At 42.6% G+C, this 16,808-nt stretch overlaps 1 protein-coding gene across 3 annotated transcripts in view; it reads right to left on the minus strand.

Moving 5' to 3' along the window:
* Parp14 (poly(ADP-ribose) polymerase family member 14) overlaps positions 1 to 8,088 on the minus strand; it is a 52,178-nt gene extending 44,090 nt beyond the window's left edge. For all 3 annotated transcript variants that reach the window (XM_047564921.1, XM_047564920.1, XM_047564919.1), the window contains exon 1: positions 7,751 to 8,088. In XM_047564921.1, coding sequence (XP_047420877.1) covers positions 7,751 to 7,937 — 187 coding nt within the window. In that variant the 5' untranslated portion in view covers positions 7,938 to 8,088. The remainder of the gene's footprint in view (positions 1 to 7,750) is intronic.
* Between the last annotated feature and the right edge of the window lie 8,720 nt (positions 8,089 to 16,808).

The raw sequence follows: 16,808 nt of genomic DNA on the forward strand, positions 1-16,808 counted from the left end.
CTTCATCATCAGTCATTAGCATGGCCAGTTTCTCAAGAAAGACTATGAGTAGCAAAAAGAACAAAAGTTTAGTAAGCAGACATGGATTTTAATTACATCTTTAAACATAGCTCAATATTTAGCTATAGTTTGGATCTGGAGTGTCTCCCAAGAGCCCAAGTATTAAAGGCTTAGTTACCAGCCCATGATGTTAATAGGAGGTGGCAGAACCTTAAGAGGTAAGGCCTAACATCATAATAAATGGAGGAAGACTGAAAGCATCTCCTCTAAAAACAGGAACAAGACAAGATGCCCGCTCTCACCACTCCTATTCAACACAGTCCTTGGAATTCTAACTGGAGCAATCAGGCAAGAGAAGGAAATTAAAGAGATACAAATAGGAAAAGAGCTCAAATTTTCTCTGTTTGCTGACAACATGATCCTATATTTAGAAGACCCAAAAAACTCCGCCAGAAGACTTCTAGAACTGACTAACAAATTTATTAAAGTAGCAGAATACAAAATCAACGTGAATAAATCAATTGCTTTTCTATACTCCAATAATGAATCGACTGAAAAAGAAATTAGGAACTATTTCCTTCACAACAACCTTAAAAATATATAAAATGCTTAGGAATTAATCTAAGAAGGAGATAAAGGACCTGTACAATGAAAACTATAGAACACTGATGAAAGAAACTGAAGAAGACCTCAGAAGATGTAAAGCTTTCCCATGTTATTGGATGGGCAGAATTAATATTGTCAAAATGACCACATTACAAAAAATGTTATACAGATTCAATGCAGTCCCCATCAAAATACCAATGACATGCTTCACAGAACTAGGAAAAAGAATTCTAAAATTAATTTGGGAAAAACAAGAAACCCAGAATAACCAAAGCAATCCTGAACCAAAAGAATGATTCTGGAGGCATCATAATATTGGACCTCAAATTATACAGTTATAGTAACAAAAATGGCATAATACAAAACAGGCATGAAAAACAATGAAATAGAATAGAATACAAAAATACAAATCCACATTAGTACACTTATCTGATACTAGACAAAGAATCCAAAAAACATGTTTGGAGAAAAGACAGCCTTTTTAACAAATGGTGCTGGGAAAACTGGAAATCCATATTGAAAAGTGAAAAGACAGGCTGGGGATATAGCTCAGTTGGTAGAGTGCTTGCCTCACAAGCACAAGGCCCTGGGTTCAAATCCCCAGCACCACACACACACACACAAAGTGAAAAGACACCCAGACAAACCACTCCGGACACCGGAACTCACACAAGAGGTTTTATTAGGCAGACAAACTGTCTGCCCTGAAGGGAGAAAGAGAGAGAGAGCGGGGTAGGGGAGCTTCGCTTAAGTCGCTGAATTTCCCGGGCTAAGGACGATGGGGCCAATCGCTGAGCAGTTAAAATTCCTCGCCAGGGATTAAGCCAATGGATGCCAGAGCACAAGCTGACAAGTGGACCAATGGCCGGCTAGGATGGTAGATTGACAGCAGGGGTGCTGTCATGCCTCCTTGCCTTTCCCTGCAGGCAAGTCCTGTGCCCAACCGCCCAGGAAGGACCCCCACGAGGTCATAGGGTGCGCTGGTGGTAGGTAGCCCAAGGCCCCAGGCCAGAGCCGGACTGCAGGGCAAACCCAGCTCCCGCCTGCTGCTTTACACCCGGCAGGTTCACGTGGGCAGAGCGCTTCGTCTGCAGATGCGGACCTGCCATGTTGTGTCTGACCACCGGGCAGCCCACCGAGCGCTACACATATGTAGAATAATGAAACTAGATCCTTATCTCTCCCCCCTCACAAAAATCAACTCAAAGTGAATCAAAGGTCTAGGAATCAGACCAGAAACTCTGCAACTGCTAGAAAAAAATTTAGGCCCAACATGTCAGCACAGCAACTAACTTCTTAACAAGACTCCTAAAGTATAAGAAATAAGACCAAGAATCAGTAAGTGGGATGCCATCAAATTAAAAATTAAAAAGTATCTGCATAGCAAAGGAAAAAACACAAACATGAAGAGAGAGCCTAGAGAATGGGAGATCTTTGCCACATGCTCCTCAGATAGAACATTAATAGCCAGAATATATAATGACCTCAAAACACCACCAAAAGAAAAAAAAAAAAAAAAACCCAATTAATAAGTGGGCAAAAGAACTCAACAGACACTTCTCAAAAGAAGAAACACGCAGTTGGGAATGTGGCTCAGTGGTAGATTGTCTTCCTAGCATGCATAGGCCTGGGTTTGATCCTCAGTACCACGAAATAATAAATAAACAGTAAAATAAGTAAATAAATAAATAAGAAACAAAAATGGCCAACAGACATATGAAAAAAAGTTTAACATTTCTAATAATTAGGGAAATGCAAATCAAAAGTACATTGAGGGGCTGGGATTTTTATGTGGTTCCATCCTCAGCACTACATAAAAATAAATAAATAAATAAATATATTGTGTCCATCTACAACTAAAAATATACTTTTAAAAAATTACATTGAGATTTCATCTCACTTCAGTCAGAGTGGCAGTTATCAAGAATACAAATAATAATAAGTGTTGGTGAGGAAATAGGAGAAAAAGTATATACATACATTGTTGGTGGAACTGCAAATTAGTGCAACCACTCTGGAGAGCAGTATGGAGGGTCCTCAAAAAACTAGGAATGGAACCACCATATGACCCTGCTATCCCACTCGTTAGTATACATCCAAAAGATCTAAAATCAGGGCTGGGGATGTGGCCCAGCAGTGAGTGCTTGCCTAGCCTGTGTGAGGCACTGGGTTCAATTCTCAGCACCACATAAATATGAATAAATAAAATAAAGGCATTCTGTCCATCTACAACTAAAAAGTTTTTAAAAATCTAAAATCAGCACACTATAGGTGAAAAGTCACATCAATGTTTACAGCAGCACAATTTGCAATAGCCAACCTAGATGCCCTTCAACAGATGAATGGATAAAGAAAATGTGGTATATATACAAAATGGAGTCTTACTCAGCCATAAAGAAGAATGAAATTATTGCATTTTCTGGTACATGGATGGAAATGGAGAATACTGTTATGCTAAGTGAAATAAGTCAGACCCCCAAAGTCAAAGGTCAAATGTTATCTCTGATATGAGGAAGTTAGTACAAAATAAGAAGGGGAGAGAAAGAGAGAGAGGAGAGAGAGAAAGAGACAAAGGGGGGCAGAGAAAGGGAAAGGGAAGGAAAGGAAAAAGTGGGGCATCAAATAGATCAGTGGAGTAGACAAAGAGGATTGAGGGGTAGGAAGACAGGCTGGGGATATAGCTCAAATTCCATCAAAATAGATCAGTGGAGTAGACAAAGAGGATTGAGGGGTAGGAAGGGCAGGATAAGGGAAGAACAGTAGAATGAATCTGGTCTAACTTTCCTATGTAAATATGATTATACCATAGTGAACCCATCATTATGTATATCCACAAGACACTAATTTAAAAAAAAACAACTATAAGTAAAAACTAAATAAATAAATAAAAATTTAAAAAGAAGTAAGGCCTGGTAGGAAGAGGTTTGGTCATTGGGGAAATGTCCTTGAAGGGGATATTGGGACCTCCCCTTCTTCCTCCTCTTTTTTTCACTTTCAGCCAGGAGGTAAGGGTTTCCTCTGCCAAGCACTCTGACCATGATGACTTGCCATGGGCCCAAAAGCAACAGGTCAACTAAAACCTCCAAAACTGTGAGTCAAAATAAACCTTTCTCTTTTTAAGTTGATTATCTCAGGTATTTTGTCATAGTAATAAAAAGCTGACTACACATTTAACATGTTTTTTAAAAAGACTTACTTACAAAGTCTGTCTTCTTACTTACGAATAAGGTTAATAAAGATTGTTTTATACAAGTGTTGGGTGGATTAAATGGAAAAAAAATTATAAAGAACTGAGTAAAATACCTGACACCCTGTAGGCACTCAAAGAAGTAGCACATTCATTCTACACAGGGATGAACTAATTAAAGCACTCCAGGTGGAGACCAGGGCAGACTGGGTGCTGGAATGTGGCATGAAAGAAAATCATTTTTAGAAGGTGACTCAGGTGGTCATGAGAAGAATTAGAGCCCAGTTAGAAAGTCCTTTCGACCTATTCCTTAGCCTGTAATGATAAGGGTCTTACAGCTGATAGTAAAAGGAGTAGACAAAAAGGGATAGAAGTGCCAGGCACACTGGCACACACATGTAATCCCATCTATTTGGGAGGCTGAGGCACAAGTTCAAGGTCAGTCTGGGCAACTTAGTAAGAGCCCCGTCTCAAAAGAAAATAAAAAGGGCTGGGAGTATAACTCAGTGCTAGAGTGCTTGTGCTTGTCTAGCATGTGAGACCCTGGGTTCCACCCCCAATAAATACCACACCCAAAAAAAAAGAAAGGAAAGGAAGGAAGGAAGGAGAAAGAAGAAGGAGGAGGGGAAGAAGGGGAAGGAAAAGGAGAAATGGGAGAGATTGTTCAAAAAACAAATAAAAAGAATTAGCACACCAGGCAGCTGTCGATAGCAAACAAACTGAACAGTGGATATAAAAGTCCAAAGACCTAGATTAGACTTCCAGTTCTGCTATGAAATAGCTGAGTGGCTATAAGGAAATACCTTCTCTGGAGCCTTACTTTGCCTCTGTTTATATAAGTCATACTTATCAGGAGCATTCAGAGAGAGAAAAGGAAAATTAGTGAGGAAAATCAGTGTCTTTTACCATGGAGAACAGAGAAAGGTGAGTTTAAAGAAGTGGGTGTGGTCAACATCAGCAGACAGTGCAAAGAGGTCAGGAAGAAGGGGACCTTTGAGAGTGCAGGGCTGCAGCTCTGGCATGAATGCGGGGTCACCATATCCTGCTCTTATGTGGCTGGCCTGAGGAGGTAAGACTCTTTCATAAAGAGGGGCACCACAGCTTTCCTACCTCAGACAGCTGTGAAGCCGGTGGGCCAAGTGGGGCCTCACCTGGATGTCCACTCAGAAACAGGCCTCAGAACACTCCAACTTTACTTTTTATGAGGTCAGATATTTTCACATGGACTCTTAAAGGGCTGGACTAAGCTGGAGTGAGGACTGAGAACTAGATGTGACCCCGGAAACCCAATAGTAGGCTGTTATTAGCATCATGCACTCTGTGTCGCGTTACTGTTATTACTTTCTGGACTTTAAGAAAATCCTCTTCAGGCACCTAACTGTGCCAGCCTCTTCTCAGGTTGTGTGCAATATGTATGAACAAAGGACTTCAGGATGCAGTGGTGGTATTATTAGTAGGTGAACTCAAAAAGGACAGGGTGAACTGGGAGGAAAAAGAGTAGATACTCTGATGTCCAGATCCTTTACATATGTGGACAGTCTTCCTCATGAACCAACCTCAAGTCATTTATGATTAATTTTATTTAAGAAGATTAATTCTCTTATCCCAAGGTATCTGAATAATCAGGAGTCAAATTATGACCAGAAAGTATGATAAAATGAACACATTTTATCTTTAACTGGGTGAGGTGGTATGCACCTGTAATACCAGCTACTCAGAAGGCTGAGGCAGGAGGATAGCAAGTTTGAGGTCAGTCTGGGCAACTTAGCAAAATAAAATTAAAAAGACTGGGAGTGTGGCCCAGTGGTAGACCACCCCTGGGTTCTATCCCCCACACCACGCACACGCAAAAAAGTACACGTCTAAAATGTTGTTAAGAATGTTATAAGTCAGGGACTGGGGGTGTAGCTCAATGATAGAATACTTGTCTAACATGCACAGTGCCCTGGGTTTAATTTCTAGCACGGAAAAAAAAAAGATTATAAACCAATTTATACTCAACTTTTCAGAAATCCAGTTAACTATATAAAAGCAAGATACAGCTTCCTATTCATTCTTATTTGCTATACACTAATTACTACAGGAAAATGTTGGTAGGCTCACTGGTACTATTTGGTTTTACAGAATTACATGAATAAAGCCTTGTCATACTGTGGACTATGCTTGCTGAAGTCTTTTCCTGTGTGGAGGGTAGAGGGTGGAGTGTGGAGAGGGGGAGGTGAGGGTAACCTCTGCCCAAAGAAATCAAATCTCCTAGAACTGCAAGGGCGGGTAGGCCATTCATTCTCTGCACATTCCTGATGACCTGATACCGGGAAAGTGGATTTTCAAGAAGGAAACTAAAACTGAAGAGGGTTTTTCCACCCTTGAGAATGTAGACTATAAACAGTTTTGAGTCATCTGACTGGAGGAAGATCAAAGGAGACACTAGAGCAGCCTGTGGTAGAGACACAGGGGCAGTGGACTGGGTTCTGTGGTGGACAGAAACCAAGCAGGGAGGCTGAGATCCTTTGAGGGATAGAATTGAATTACTTTATCAATACTAAATGACATTTTGTGCTCTTGGTATTCTTCTGCTGCTGATATTTTGTTTAATTATTTCCATTTTGGTTCACTTGGGGTTATCAACAAACAACAACAGAGATTCTCAGATTTTAACACCTCAGAATCACCAGGGGGCAGATTAACATGCTGAGTGCCACCGGTCCTACCCTCACTGTACCCAAACCTCTAGAACAGAACTGGAAATGTGCCAGAGCAACCTGCTCTCCAGGGTACTTGGATGCAGGTGGTCTGGGCCCCCACATGAGAGCTACTCCTGAGGATGGAGGATTCTAAAAGAAGAAAAAAATCCTGAAATAGCAAAGTTGACAGTAGGAATCAAAGTGGGAAAATCCTCTAGGGAAAGGGAAAGGGAAATGGCTCCACAGCTGCTCTTCTGGGCACTCCCTGGTGAAATTAGCCCTTGGCAGACACTGTACTTTGATTTCCATGAAGCAGCTGAGTCAAGCAGGTCTCTTGTTCTCTTCCATTCTCAATTTCTTCAAACTTATCTGACTGCCCTTCCCTTTCTGTTCCATTTCTTTCCATTTTGAACCCCAGCTGGAACGTTCCATTGGTCCAATTGCATGGCCTCCTAAGACTCCTTGCCTCTTCTCTGGCCCAAATGCTTCTCCAAATTCAGCACAAGAAAGCAGGATCAGGGACTGTCTACATCCTGAAAGGTCACTGCCAGTCTCTAAGATCCCAGTGGACAAGGCGCACTTGAACTTCCTATTACAGAACCGGTAGGCACCTGAGCAAGCCAAGATCCGGGAACTCTTGACCTCCCTTCCTAAATAGGAACAAGGGTGGGGAGGTGGGGAGAACTCAGCCCATTGGCTTTTAGAGCGACCTCTCTCTCAAAGCTCCAAAATCCTAAACCACAATAGCCTCATCCACCCTCTCAATCTGAGGCCAATCCGGAGATTTAGGAAAGAGGCAACAGTAGGCCTTCCACAGAAGTACACAGTGTGTTGATCAACAGCATTGTTGCCTTCCCCTCCAGCATGCCCACCCTAGGGAAGGTTCTATACGTATTTACACCCAGACCTTGTGACTTTAGGCAGCGCCACTGCCCCTCTCCCAAGTGACCCTCGAACCACTGGGAATCTCCATTACCCAGGAAGAATCTCTGTGACTCTTCGCGTTTCTTAATCCTTTTCCTTACCCGCCTAAATAACAACAGGGGAAGGCAGAAAGGGTTGGAAAAGGAGAAAGACTCATTTGCACGGTTCCGCGGCCACCAACAGGCCGCTCTGGCAAGCCCCTGGAAGAGCAGCGCGCAGAGGAACCGAAGCGCGCACACCGCTGCTGCAGGAGCGGGGCGGATCCTCCCCCGCCTACCTCTGCCCCCAGTTTCCCCAGAAGCGCGAGCCGGGTGGCGCCCTCCGCACCCAGCCCCCTCGCGCCCCTCACCGTCGTTGGGGAAGAAGAGCACCAGGAAGCGGGGCGGGCTCCCGGACTCCTGGCGGACCTCGCATTCTCCGCCGCCCGATCTCTTCGGGCTCTGGAAGTACATCTGCAACTTGGTGCTCAAGTTCTTCGGAGGGTCGGGGCCCCAGGACCCCTCCACCAGCAGCGGGAAGGAGCGGGACTCAGCCATCCCGGGCTCCGCTCCTCCAGACTGCCCGGGCCGTCCAGACTCCGAGAAGTCAACTTTGCCTCTTTCGCTTTCGTTTCCCGGAAAACCCCTCCCGGCCCTTAGTTTCTGTCTTCAAATGAGCTGCCCCAGGACTGGAGTAGTTACCCCACCCCAGTCCCTCGCATTCTCCTCTGGCCCATAGCAAGACAATTAACCCTTTGGGGCTGCAGTTCCTCCTCCAGACATCTGGCCCCGCTCCACCTGTGTATAGCGGTCTTCAGCGCTCAGGCCCGCCTGCCACTCTGGCAAACCACAGCTGCTATCTGTAGCCCTGGGTCACTAGACCTTGAACAAACACAATGGTAGTTTATTTTCTGCTGTAAGCCGACATTTTACAGGAGAAGAAAATGGCTCACAAACTGTGATCCTCTCAGGACGTTTGCTGTCCATTTTGGGACTACTTTCAAGGATCAATGTATTATCAGAACTTTCCCTTACTTCCCTTCTTTTGAGGTTTTTTTTTTTTTTTTTTTTTTTTTTTTTTTTTTTTTTTTCATGCCCTGTTAATACTATGCATCTAGAAACGTGGGAGAAACGATAGACATCTCCCCATTTTTGTGGAACATTTACTAGGTGTCCTGTACTGGGGATGGATTCAACACCCCTGCCCTCACTAAACCAAGCAACTTTGGGGAACGCAGCAGTTATGAGGCAATGGAGTGAGCGCTCTGGAAAGGAACACACAGTTGCTCCTGAAACAAATGAGAAGGGGCTCTTAGTCCCGGTGTGGGGAAGCAGGGAGGATTTTTTGGGAGTTGGCATGTAGCCTGAGGTCTATGAATGATCAAGGAATAATCTGAGAGGATTGAGAAGGGGACAGGGTTTCTGTTGCGTGATTTACTCATGCTGAATCACTCTGCTGTGTGGTGGCTAGAGGGGAGGCAGGGAGGTCAGCCAAGAGGCTTCTAAAGTGCCTGTGGTGAGAGAGGATGCTGGCAGAGGAGGACAAAGAACTGATAAGATTCTAAAATGATATTGAAGGCAGTACAAGCTGAAGGATGTAAGTGCAGAGAGAAGGAAAATCTCAAAAATTATTTCAGGGGCATCCATAGATGACCTGAGCAAGTGACTGAATAATAGTTGCATCTACTACATGAACAGACTGTGGGGTGCCAGAGAGGTGAGAGAGAGACTGGGAATGTGTGCATCCTTGACTCACAATAAAAAGAGTGATCGTCAGAGGGAAGCGTCATCATTCCAGTGCTGAGGATTGGTAGGATCCCGCCAGTGTCCGTTGACCTGTTGGGGACCTGACAACCTTGTCTCCTGGGGAGAAGAGACAGAAGGGAGGTGGCAACAACCTGAGGACTGAACAGAAGGGAAGGAATCAGGGGCAGGGAGTATAGCCAGCTCTTTCCAGAAGTGCAACTGTGAAGGTAAAGGAAATCGGGAAATCGGATTGGAGGATCAGGGAATTGTTATTTTATTCCCTGGCGTTGGTTATTTTTAAGAAAGAAAAGCTTAGACGTGAGTAAATAGTGACATCAGTTTTAGGAGTGGGACTCTTTTTCCAGGGCACCAGTAGCAAGGTGGAGACAGAGTGCAGCAGCAGGTCATTCTGAGTGGTGCTGATGGGAAGGTCTGGAGTTTTCACCTGACAGGTTGTTTCTCAGTGAATCGGGAGGTAAGGTCTCTGAGAGCCTGCCAAAATCAAAGCTGTTTTCCCAGCACGGATGGACCTTGCATATCGTATTCTAATCACAATGAGGTCAAATTTCAGAACAAAGAGAACCAGAGATATGCCAAAGAGTTTCCTGGACTTTTTATTCCTGATCTTTAATAATGCCTAGTAGTTTCTTAATATTTTTCTCTTGCCTTCCGCTTTCTACCTGCAGATGGCGCTCATCATCTGATTCAAACCACCCAGGACCTGGCAGGTGCCAGTGAGAAAGACCCAGCAGGGTGAATCACAATCCACAGCCATACAGTGATGACTCTCTCCCAGGGCATCTGTCATCTCTGTCTCACTCCAAACCACAACCAGATTTGGGTTTACGGAACTAGGCAAACTGTCTCCTTTTCCTCACATCATCACTTTATAAGAAATAGAGTGAAACCCTTATTTATAGTAGAAATTTTAGCTGACCATTTCTGGATCTTTCAAGGATTTATCAGCAATGTGTCTTGCCACTTGAAGTCTGCCTATCACTCCTGGGTGAACTGGGAAGGGGCCATAGGGATCAGGGTGGCAAGTCTTGAAACCAGGGAAAGAAAATTCTAGAAGGAACAAACTTGAGCATCATTAGACCCTGCAGTATTTTATTTTCTAAATTATTTTCATTCTTTTCACTTGAACCTTCCTGTAGTATGTTAATCCTCCCTCAGTTCTCTGTCTCCTTTGGTGGCTGCCTCCTGAAACTTTCTTCCAAGAAGCAAGTGTCCCCTCATGGCCAGGCGGGGCAGAGGCAGGTTGGCATTCTAACACCTTGAGTAGCCATGTTCACATCACTGTTCTTTGGTTCTTCTTCCACATCACATCCGCAGCTGCTATTAGTATAGCCCATGTCTGCATTTTGGGATTAAAACTCTTTTTGCCTACTTCATCTAAAGTCCCCTTTTAACTTCTCTACAAATGGAGAATATTGGAGGGAGAGCATGATGTGTAAATTTGGGACAGGGCTGTTTTTCCATCAGTCCTGAACTGGTGACTTGTGAGCACCTCGTTCCCCTCCCTCCACCTCACTGTTCTCCTCAATTTTTTTGCTGTTTCTCCAAAATAGGATATGGCCATAAGCCAAGGAAGACGCACTCCTAGGAGCTCTGCCCTCTGAGTGAGTCAGTCACACAATGCCTTACTCCCTAGGCCAAGTCTTCTTCAGGAGCTTTATCTTCTCCAAGCCTCTATAAGGCTGGTCTCCAACACCTCTCAATCCTGCCAGTACATTAATCCCAAGTGGTGTCTTTGTCCAAATAGAAGTAGTGTAGATTCATTAATATTACAGTTGGGTGGGAGGTAAAGGGTGGTTTCTACAGCAGAGTCCAGAGTAGACTTGATTTTGTCAAATTTGTGTAAGGTGAAGAGTAAAGCAGAATAAAGATTTGTAAATATATTTTACAGACTGCATTTTGATTCATTGTACACAAATGGAGTACAACTTTTCATTTCTATGATCGTACACAATGTAGATTCACACCATTCATGTAATCATACACATACATAGGAATAATAATGTCTGTCTCAGTCCACTATCTTTCCTTCCCCAACCCCTTCCCACCCCATTTTCCTCTACATCATCCAAAGTTCCTCCATTCTTCTCTTGTCCACCACCAGAATAAAGATTTTTTTCATAGTCATCCAATTAGATCATCATTTAATCAGACACACAGGATTAAATCTCAAGACAAGCATTAACTCTTGGAGCACAATCCAGATCATATTTAAAATGAAAAACATACAGCATTTTATTAACACATAATACCATGCAGAGTCTCCACCAGTGATATGCTATTAAATATTGAACAAATAGCTCTCTGGAAAAAAGTTTGCATATGTGTATATGTCTATTATGAATTTTACTGATATAATGATTTTATAGCACATAATTCATAAATAATAATAAGTATATAATACTTTATTGTAATTTCAAAATAGCACATCAGTTCTCAAAGAATGTTTGAAAGATTTTTGCCAAACTTACCTCTAACCAACCTATGGTTCCAATTGATGATTAAGTGTAATTCTGACAAAATTGTTGGTTGATACTTGCACTTACATTAATAGGTAAGATGAAGCTGTCTCTCCCTTTGGGGATAACCCACATTCTTCTTTGAATATGTGTTCCTTGCTTTATCCCTAAAGCTTCTCACTCTCAAGAGAGCTGGCATTCTCCCTCAAATATGTATTTCGTACTTAACCCCAGAAGACATCTCTCCCTTGAGATAGCCTGAATTCTCCTTTGAATATGTATCCGCTTTCCTAAATAAATCTGTTATGTCTCTGGAAAAAGTAGATAAGATGAAAATGAAATAATGAAGACATATATAAGAATTTTTTTTTAAAGTGGTTACCCATGGCCTTAAGTATACTAGGAAAGCTCTTTGCTACTGGGCTATACCCCCAGCCCTGTCAGGACTCTTACCATTGACATGACTCCTTCATCACTAAATTGGATGTTAGCTTTCAAATGCTGGAGGGATATTTCCTCCATTGTTCTTTTTACAATGTAATAGCTAGAGACACAATACAATTTTAAATAATCTGCCTTGTGAATATATTCTTCATCATTTTATGTAGTCTAGTTAATAAACCAGACAAGTAGTGCTTGCCAATTCCATGGTGTAAATATTTCCATTGTGGCTGATATTGAATACAGAGTTGAGGAGAGATAAACAGTAACACAAAATTATGCAATTCTTCTGCCTTACAGACACAATAGACATAAATAATGCAAGGACATACAGAGTAGTTAAATGTCAAATACTTAGAAAGTGTCTTGGTGCCCAAAGTTTTTTTTATTCAGGGATGGTCATGTAAGGACCTTCTGCCTAGCATATACCAAAATTTCAGACTCTGCAGAATTTAAGGTGTTCAGTTCAAACCATGTTGTACTAACAGTTTCAAGACTCTGAGAACCATACTTCTAATGATGAGGGAACTGAGGGAACCCTTCCTTAATCTAAGTTCATATGGCAACCAAGGGCAACTTGCAAAGGCCTGCTATGCTGACTCTCTTGTATGTACAAGTATGTTCTTATCAAGGCAATTGGATTGCAACACATTCTTGAAAGTCCCAACTTGGAAATATCATGTGGTCACCTGGAATCATAGGCTTTCTGTAACTAAATAAGCCATAGGGTTCAACAAAAGTTGCACACCCAAATCTGTTTTTATTAAATTCTGTGTCCTTACTAATTTTACTTTTTAAAAAGTAAACCCCAGTAGTCAGTGAGAGATGTTGTTAGATCCAAACCCAACCCAAAAAAGAAACAGAGAAATGCAGTTCATAGCCATTAACTAACATACATTCATAGACTTGGGTTGACCAAAACTTTGCCCAGAGTTCAGCCACATAGCTAGAAAATTAAGAATAATTCATGAGTTTATAAAATCATCACTAAAACTCCAGGGAGATTATGTCACTTTCTTTTTTTTTTTCTTTTTTGCAGTGCTAGGGATTGAACCCAGGGCCTTGTGCTTACAAGGCAAGTACTCTACCAACTGAGCTATCTCCCCAGCCCAATTATGTCACTTTCTTGAGTCTCCTTTTCTCACTGTTTGGTCAGTTCCATTTGAAACTCATGAACCTCTTTGGAATTTGTGCTCCAAAGTTTTCCTTAGAAACAAGATAGATAATCTGTACTCAGCTAAATGGTTTGATCACTTTTGAAGTATTCAACATAGCAGTGTGCCATGCAGAGTCCCCTTTATAGAGGGGGGTGTTAACTCAATTGCTGGAAGTGCTACCTGAAGGATTATGGAGAATAATATTCCTACAAGACAGCCCCACAGGAAAAATGGAGAGGCAGTGTGACTCAGGAGGAGGGAGGGAAATTAGTCAGACAGTAAACCTCTCCCAGTACATTTTTTCCCAGTAACAATGGGCCCTGAGGGAAAAAGCAAACTTTCATCCCTTCCTGGGTTCATTCCCAGCATCTCCACCAAAATCAAACATTTGCTGGGTCCCAACCACAATGGGTAAAGGAAGGAGGTGGATCCTGAAACCTGGACCCTGGACTTTTACCCTTTCCCAATGCAGGTGGGTACTGGAAGAAGAAAAGCAAATAGTGAAGCTTTGGATAACAATGAGTCCCAGAGGAAGGAAGATAAGAAGTGAACGAGTTCTGAGCTTTTCCCAGAGACAATGAGTTTCAAACTTTTTACAACTGCCTTCCTGACTTAAAATTTAACCTGCTCAACTAGGTCCCTGACTGCCTGAACAGCATGTCTGTGGTCTTCAATGATTAATTCACCTTCATTGCAAACTATAAAACTCAGATTCCTTCAGGAACCCATGGGCCATTTCCGTACCCAGAAAACGAGCCCTCCCATACCTGTCTGACTGACTTTGCTGCAGAATAAAAGAAAGCTTGCTGATCCATTTGAGGTCGGCTTCTGTCTTGGTTATTTGTATTTTCATTATGGTGCCAAAAACGTGTTGGTTATTTTTGCTGACACTATCTGCTCTCAGCCCCATCAGGGTTGTCTCAGCTACATAACCACTGGTCCGAGGTCACACCTCCCTGGGGTAGCCCCCATCCAAAGACTGATTCAGGTGGAAACATAAGGTTCAGCCCCTTCTGCCTCAAATGGGCCATTTTAGCATGTGAGCCCTATGGGATCAACTGCAGCTATTGTCAGGACTTCATTGTAGCTTCACCTTTTTGCCCAATTCTATTCTCTCCCCTCCACAGGTATTGACTTCCTAATAAACATCCTGCACATTACATATCATGTCACTGTCTGATACCTGGAGAAGACAACCTGAAACATAATTGGGTCTAACCTTTTAAAACATCTTTTAGTTGCCTGAGATGAGGGCAGGTCAGTGACTAGGAAGAGGTGCCATTTGTAAGCCCAAAAGGACAGGATGCAGACCTCGACAGATTCAGAGAAACCTTTATTCATTTGCGGACTTGGGCACCATCGGGGCTCATTTTCTGGATGCAAAAATGACCGTCAGTTACAGAGGGGATTTTGGTTTTATAGGGTAGGACTAATTTGCCACGGGGAATGTCAAACTTTAGGCCCCAGCATTGAGTATTTGCCCCTTTCCCACAGGGCCAATCATTATCAGAAAAGGATCTGCTGGGAGGTTAATCCTTGGCTAGTTTCCCCTCTCTCCTCCCAAGCCACACCTCTCTCCATTTTCCTTTGGGGCTTATCTTACAGGAATATTGTTTTCCATAACCCTTCACCATCTGCTCAATCAGTGTGTCTTTCACAGGCTAAAACTGAGCACCTTCCTGAAGAAATCAATAGTGTTCTTCCTCCTTGCTGTCTCAAGTTCAGGGTACTTGGATGTTTTATCTATCTTCTTTCACAAAGTACACTCTAAAAATCTTTGCTCTGTGGAAAAAACTTGGAAAATCTCTTCTGCTTCCATCAGTAAGTGATATGCCTGAATTAAAATAAATTAAATTCTCTATCCTACATATCAATTTCTTCCTTAAATCCCCTAATCTGTCAGTGGCACGAACATAAAGAAATTTCAGTAAAAATGACTTCCTTTTTATACCACGTCATGATCTAACTTTTAAAAATTCTTAATATGTTGTGAGTGAGTAGATTATGTCAGTTATCTTTTCTGTTTAACATCCCTCCTCAAAATTTGGTGGTATCAAACAATTACAATTGCTTATTTGTTGGGGGCTATGCCATGCGGACTCACCAAGATGGCGCCTGGCAGCCAGCCCAAAGTTGTTTTGGTCACATCGGCAGTGAGGAGGTTGATTAACATAAGCACACCCAGGTGATTTATCATTGGCCGTGTTCAATTAAGTCCACGCACACAACATGTGCACAAGTGTTCCCAAGTGCTCCTGATTGTGCTGCTCGTTTTGACCTTTGCCATGATTGGGCAGCTAGCTCCTGGCCTAATCTTTACATAATTGGCGTCAGCCCTACCCTTCACCTCCTGGAGGGGATATAAGCCGGCTCTCCTCGCGGGCCGGGGTTTGGAGTTCCAGTTCGAGTTCAAGGTTGGAGGCCCCAAGTTCCAGTTCGAGAGCCAGGGTTCCCGGGTTTCCTGATTCAACGATAAACCGTTCCGCTACGACCGCGTCACTTATTCTGTTATCACTCAGGAGTCTGAGGTTGACTGGGCTCAGCTAGGCAGTTCTTTGTAGTCAGACTGTGGCTGAGGTTGGAGGCATCTCAAAGGCTACTCACACATGCCTGGTGCCATGTCTGGACAACTCAAACTTCTGAGGGCTGGAATGACAGAGGCTTCTCTGGCTTCTCCATCAATATGTGATTCCCATGTGGTCTCTTCAGCATGGCAGCTTGAGGGTAACTGGACTTGTAATATGGTGGCTCAGCTCCTAAGGCATGGAGAGAGACTAAAACTCTATCACTTTTTATGACTTAGCTCTAAAAGTTACTTATCAGCATCCTATTCATTAGAAGCAAGTTATTAAAGCCAGCACATATTCAAGGGAAGGAAGAATAGCCTCCACATCTCATGGGAGGGCTGTTTAGGAATTTGTAGACATGTTTGAATCCTGACCAAGTAATCTGTGTTTCTATATATATTCCAAAAACAACAACTGATTCCAACAGTCAACATTTATTTAGGGCTTACTATGTGCCTGTCGTGGTCATAAGCCCCCAACTTTACACTGTTCAAATTGTTCTTCATTTAATATCCAAACAGGGTGTCTCACATCCTCATCCAATGCACTTTAGGAAGGAGAGCCCTCTCCAATATATCTGGCTTCAGGGGGCAATATTTTTCCAGAGAAAGTTCACACTGAAATCTGCATATGTGGTCCTATTTCCATTCTGTAGCTATGTCATATCATCATTTAATAGAGGTTTAGACTAATTACATCTCCATGTAGGAATCAAGTCCTGTGTCAAAGTTCACACCTAAGTATTTCCAGGAATTTGCCAACCATTTTCTATCCAAACCATTTCTTCAGTTACTATTAACAGGGAGAGATCCTCCTCTTCTCTCTAGATCAGAAGTTCAAAGTTGGTGACCACTGCACTAAACCCTACCCTGAAACCCATTTCTGAAATTTTTGAGTTAAATGCATACATTTTAAAAGTGTGAGTTTCAGGTCAAACCCAGATTTTCCACTTCTTTTGGAAAAAAATGAATTGTGTGCTAACAGTTTACCTCCTCATATGTCAGCAATTAGCTGGAACCAGAACCAGCTTCTCCCTGGATC

Source organism: Sciurus carolinensis, chromosome 9, assembly GCF_902686445.1.
Source record: "Sciurus carolinensis chromosome 9, mSciCar1.2, whole genome shotgun sequence".
NCBI lineage: Eukaryota > Metazoa > Chordata > Mammalia > Rodentia > Sciuridae > Sciurus > Sciurus carolinensis.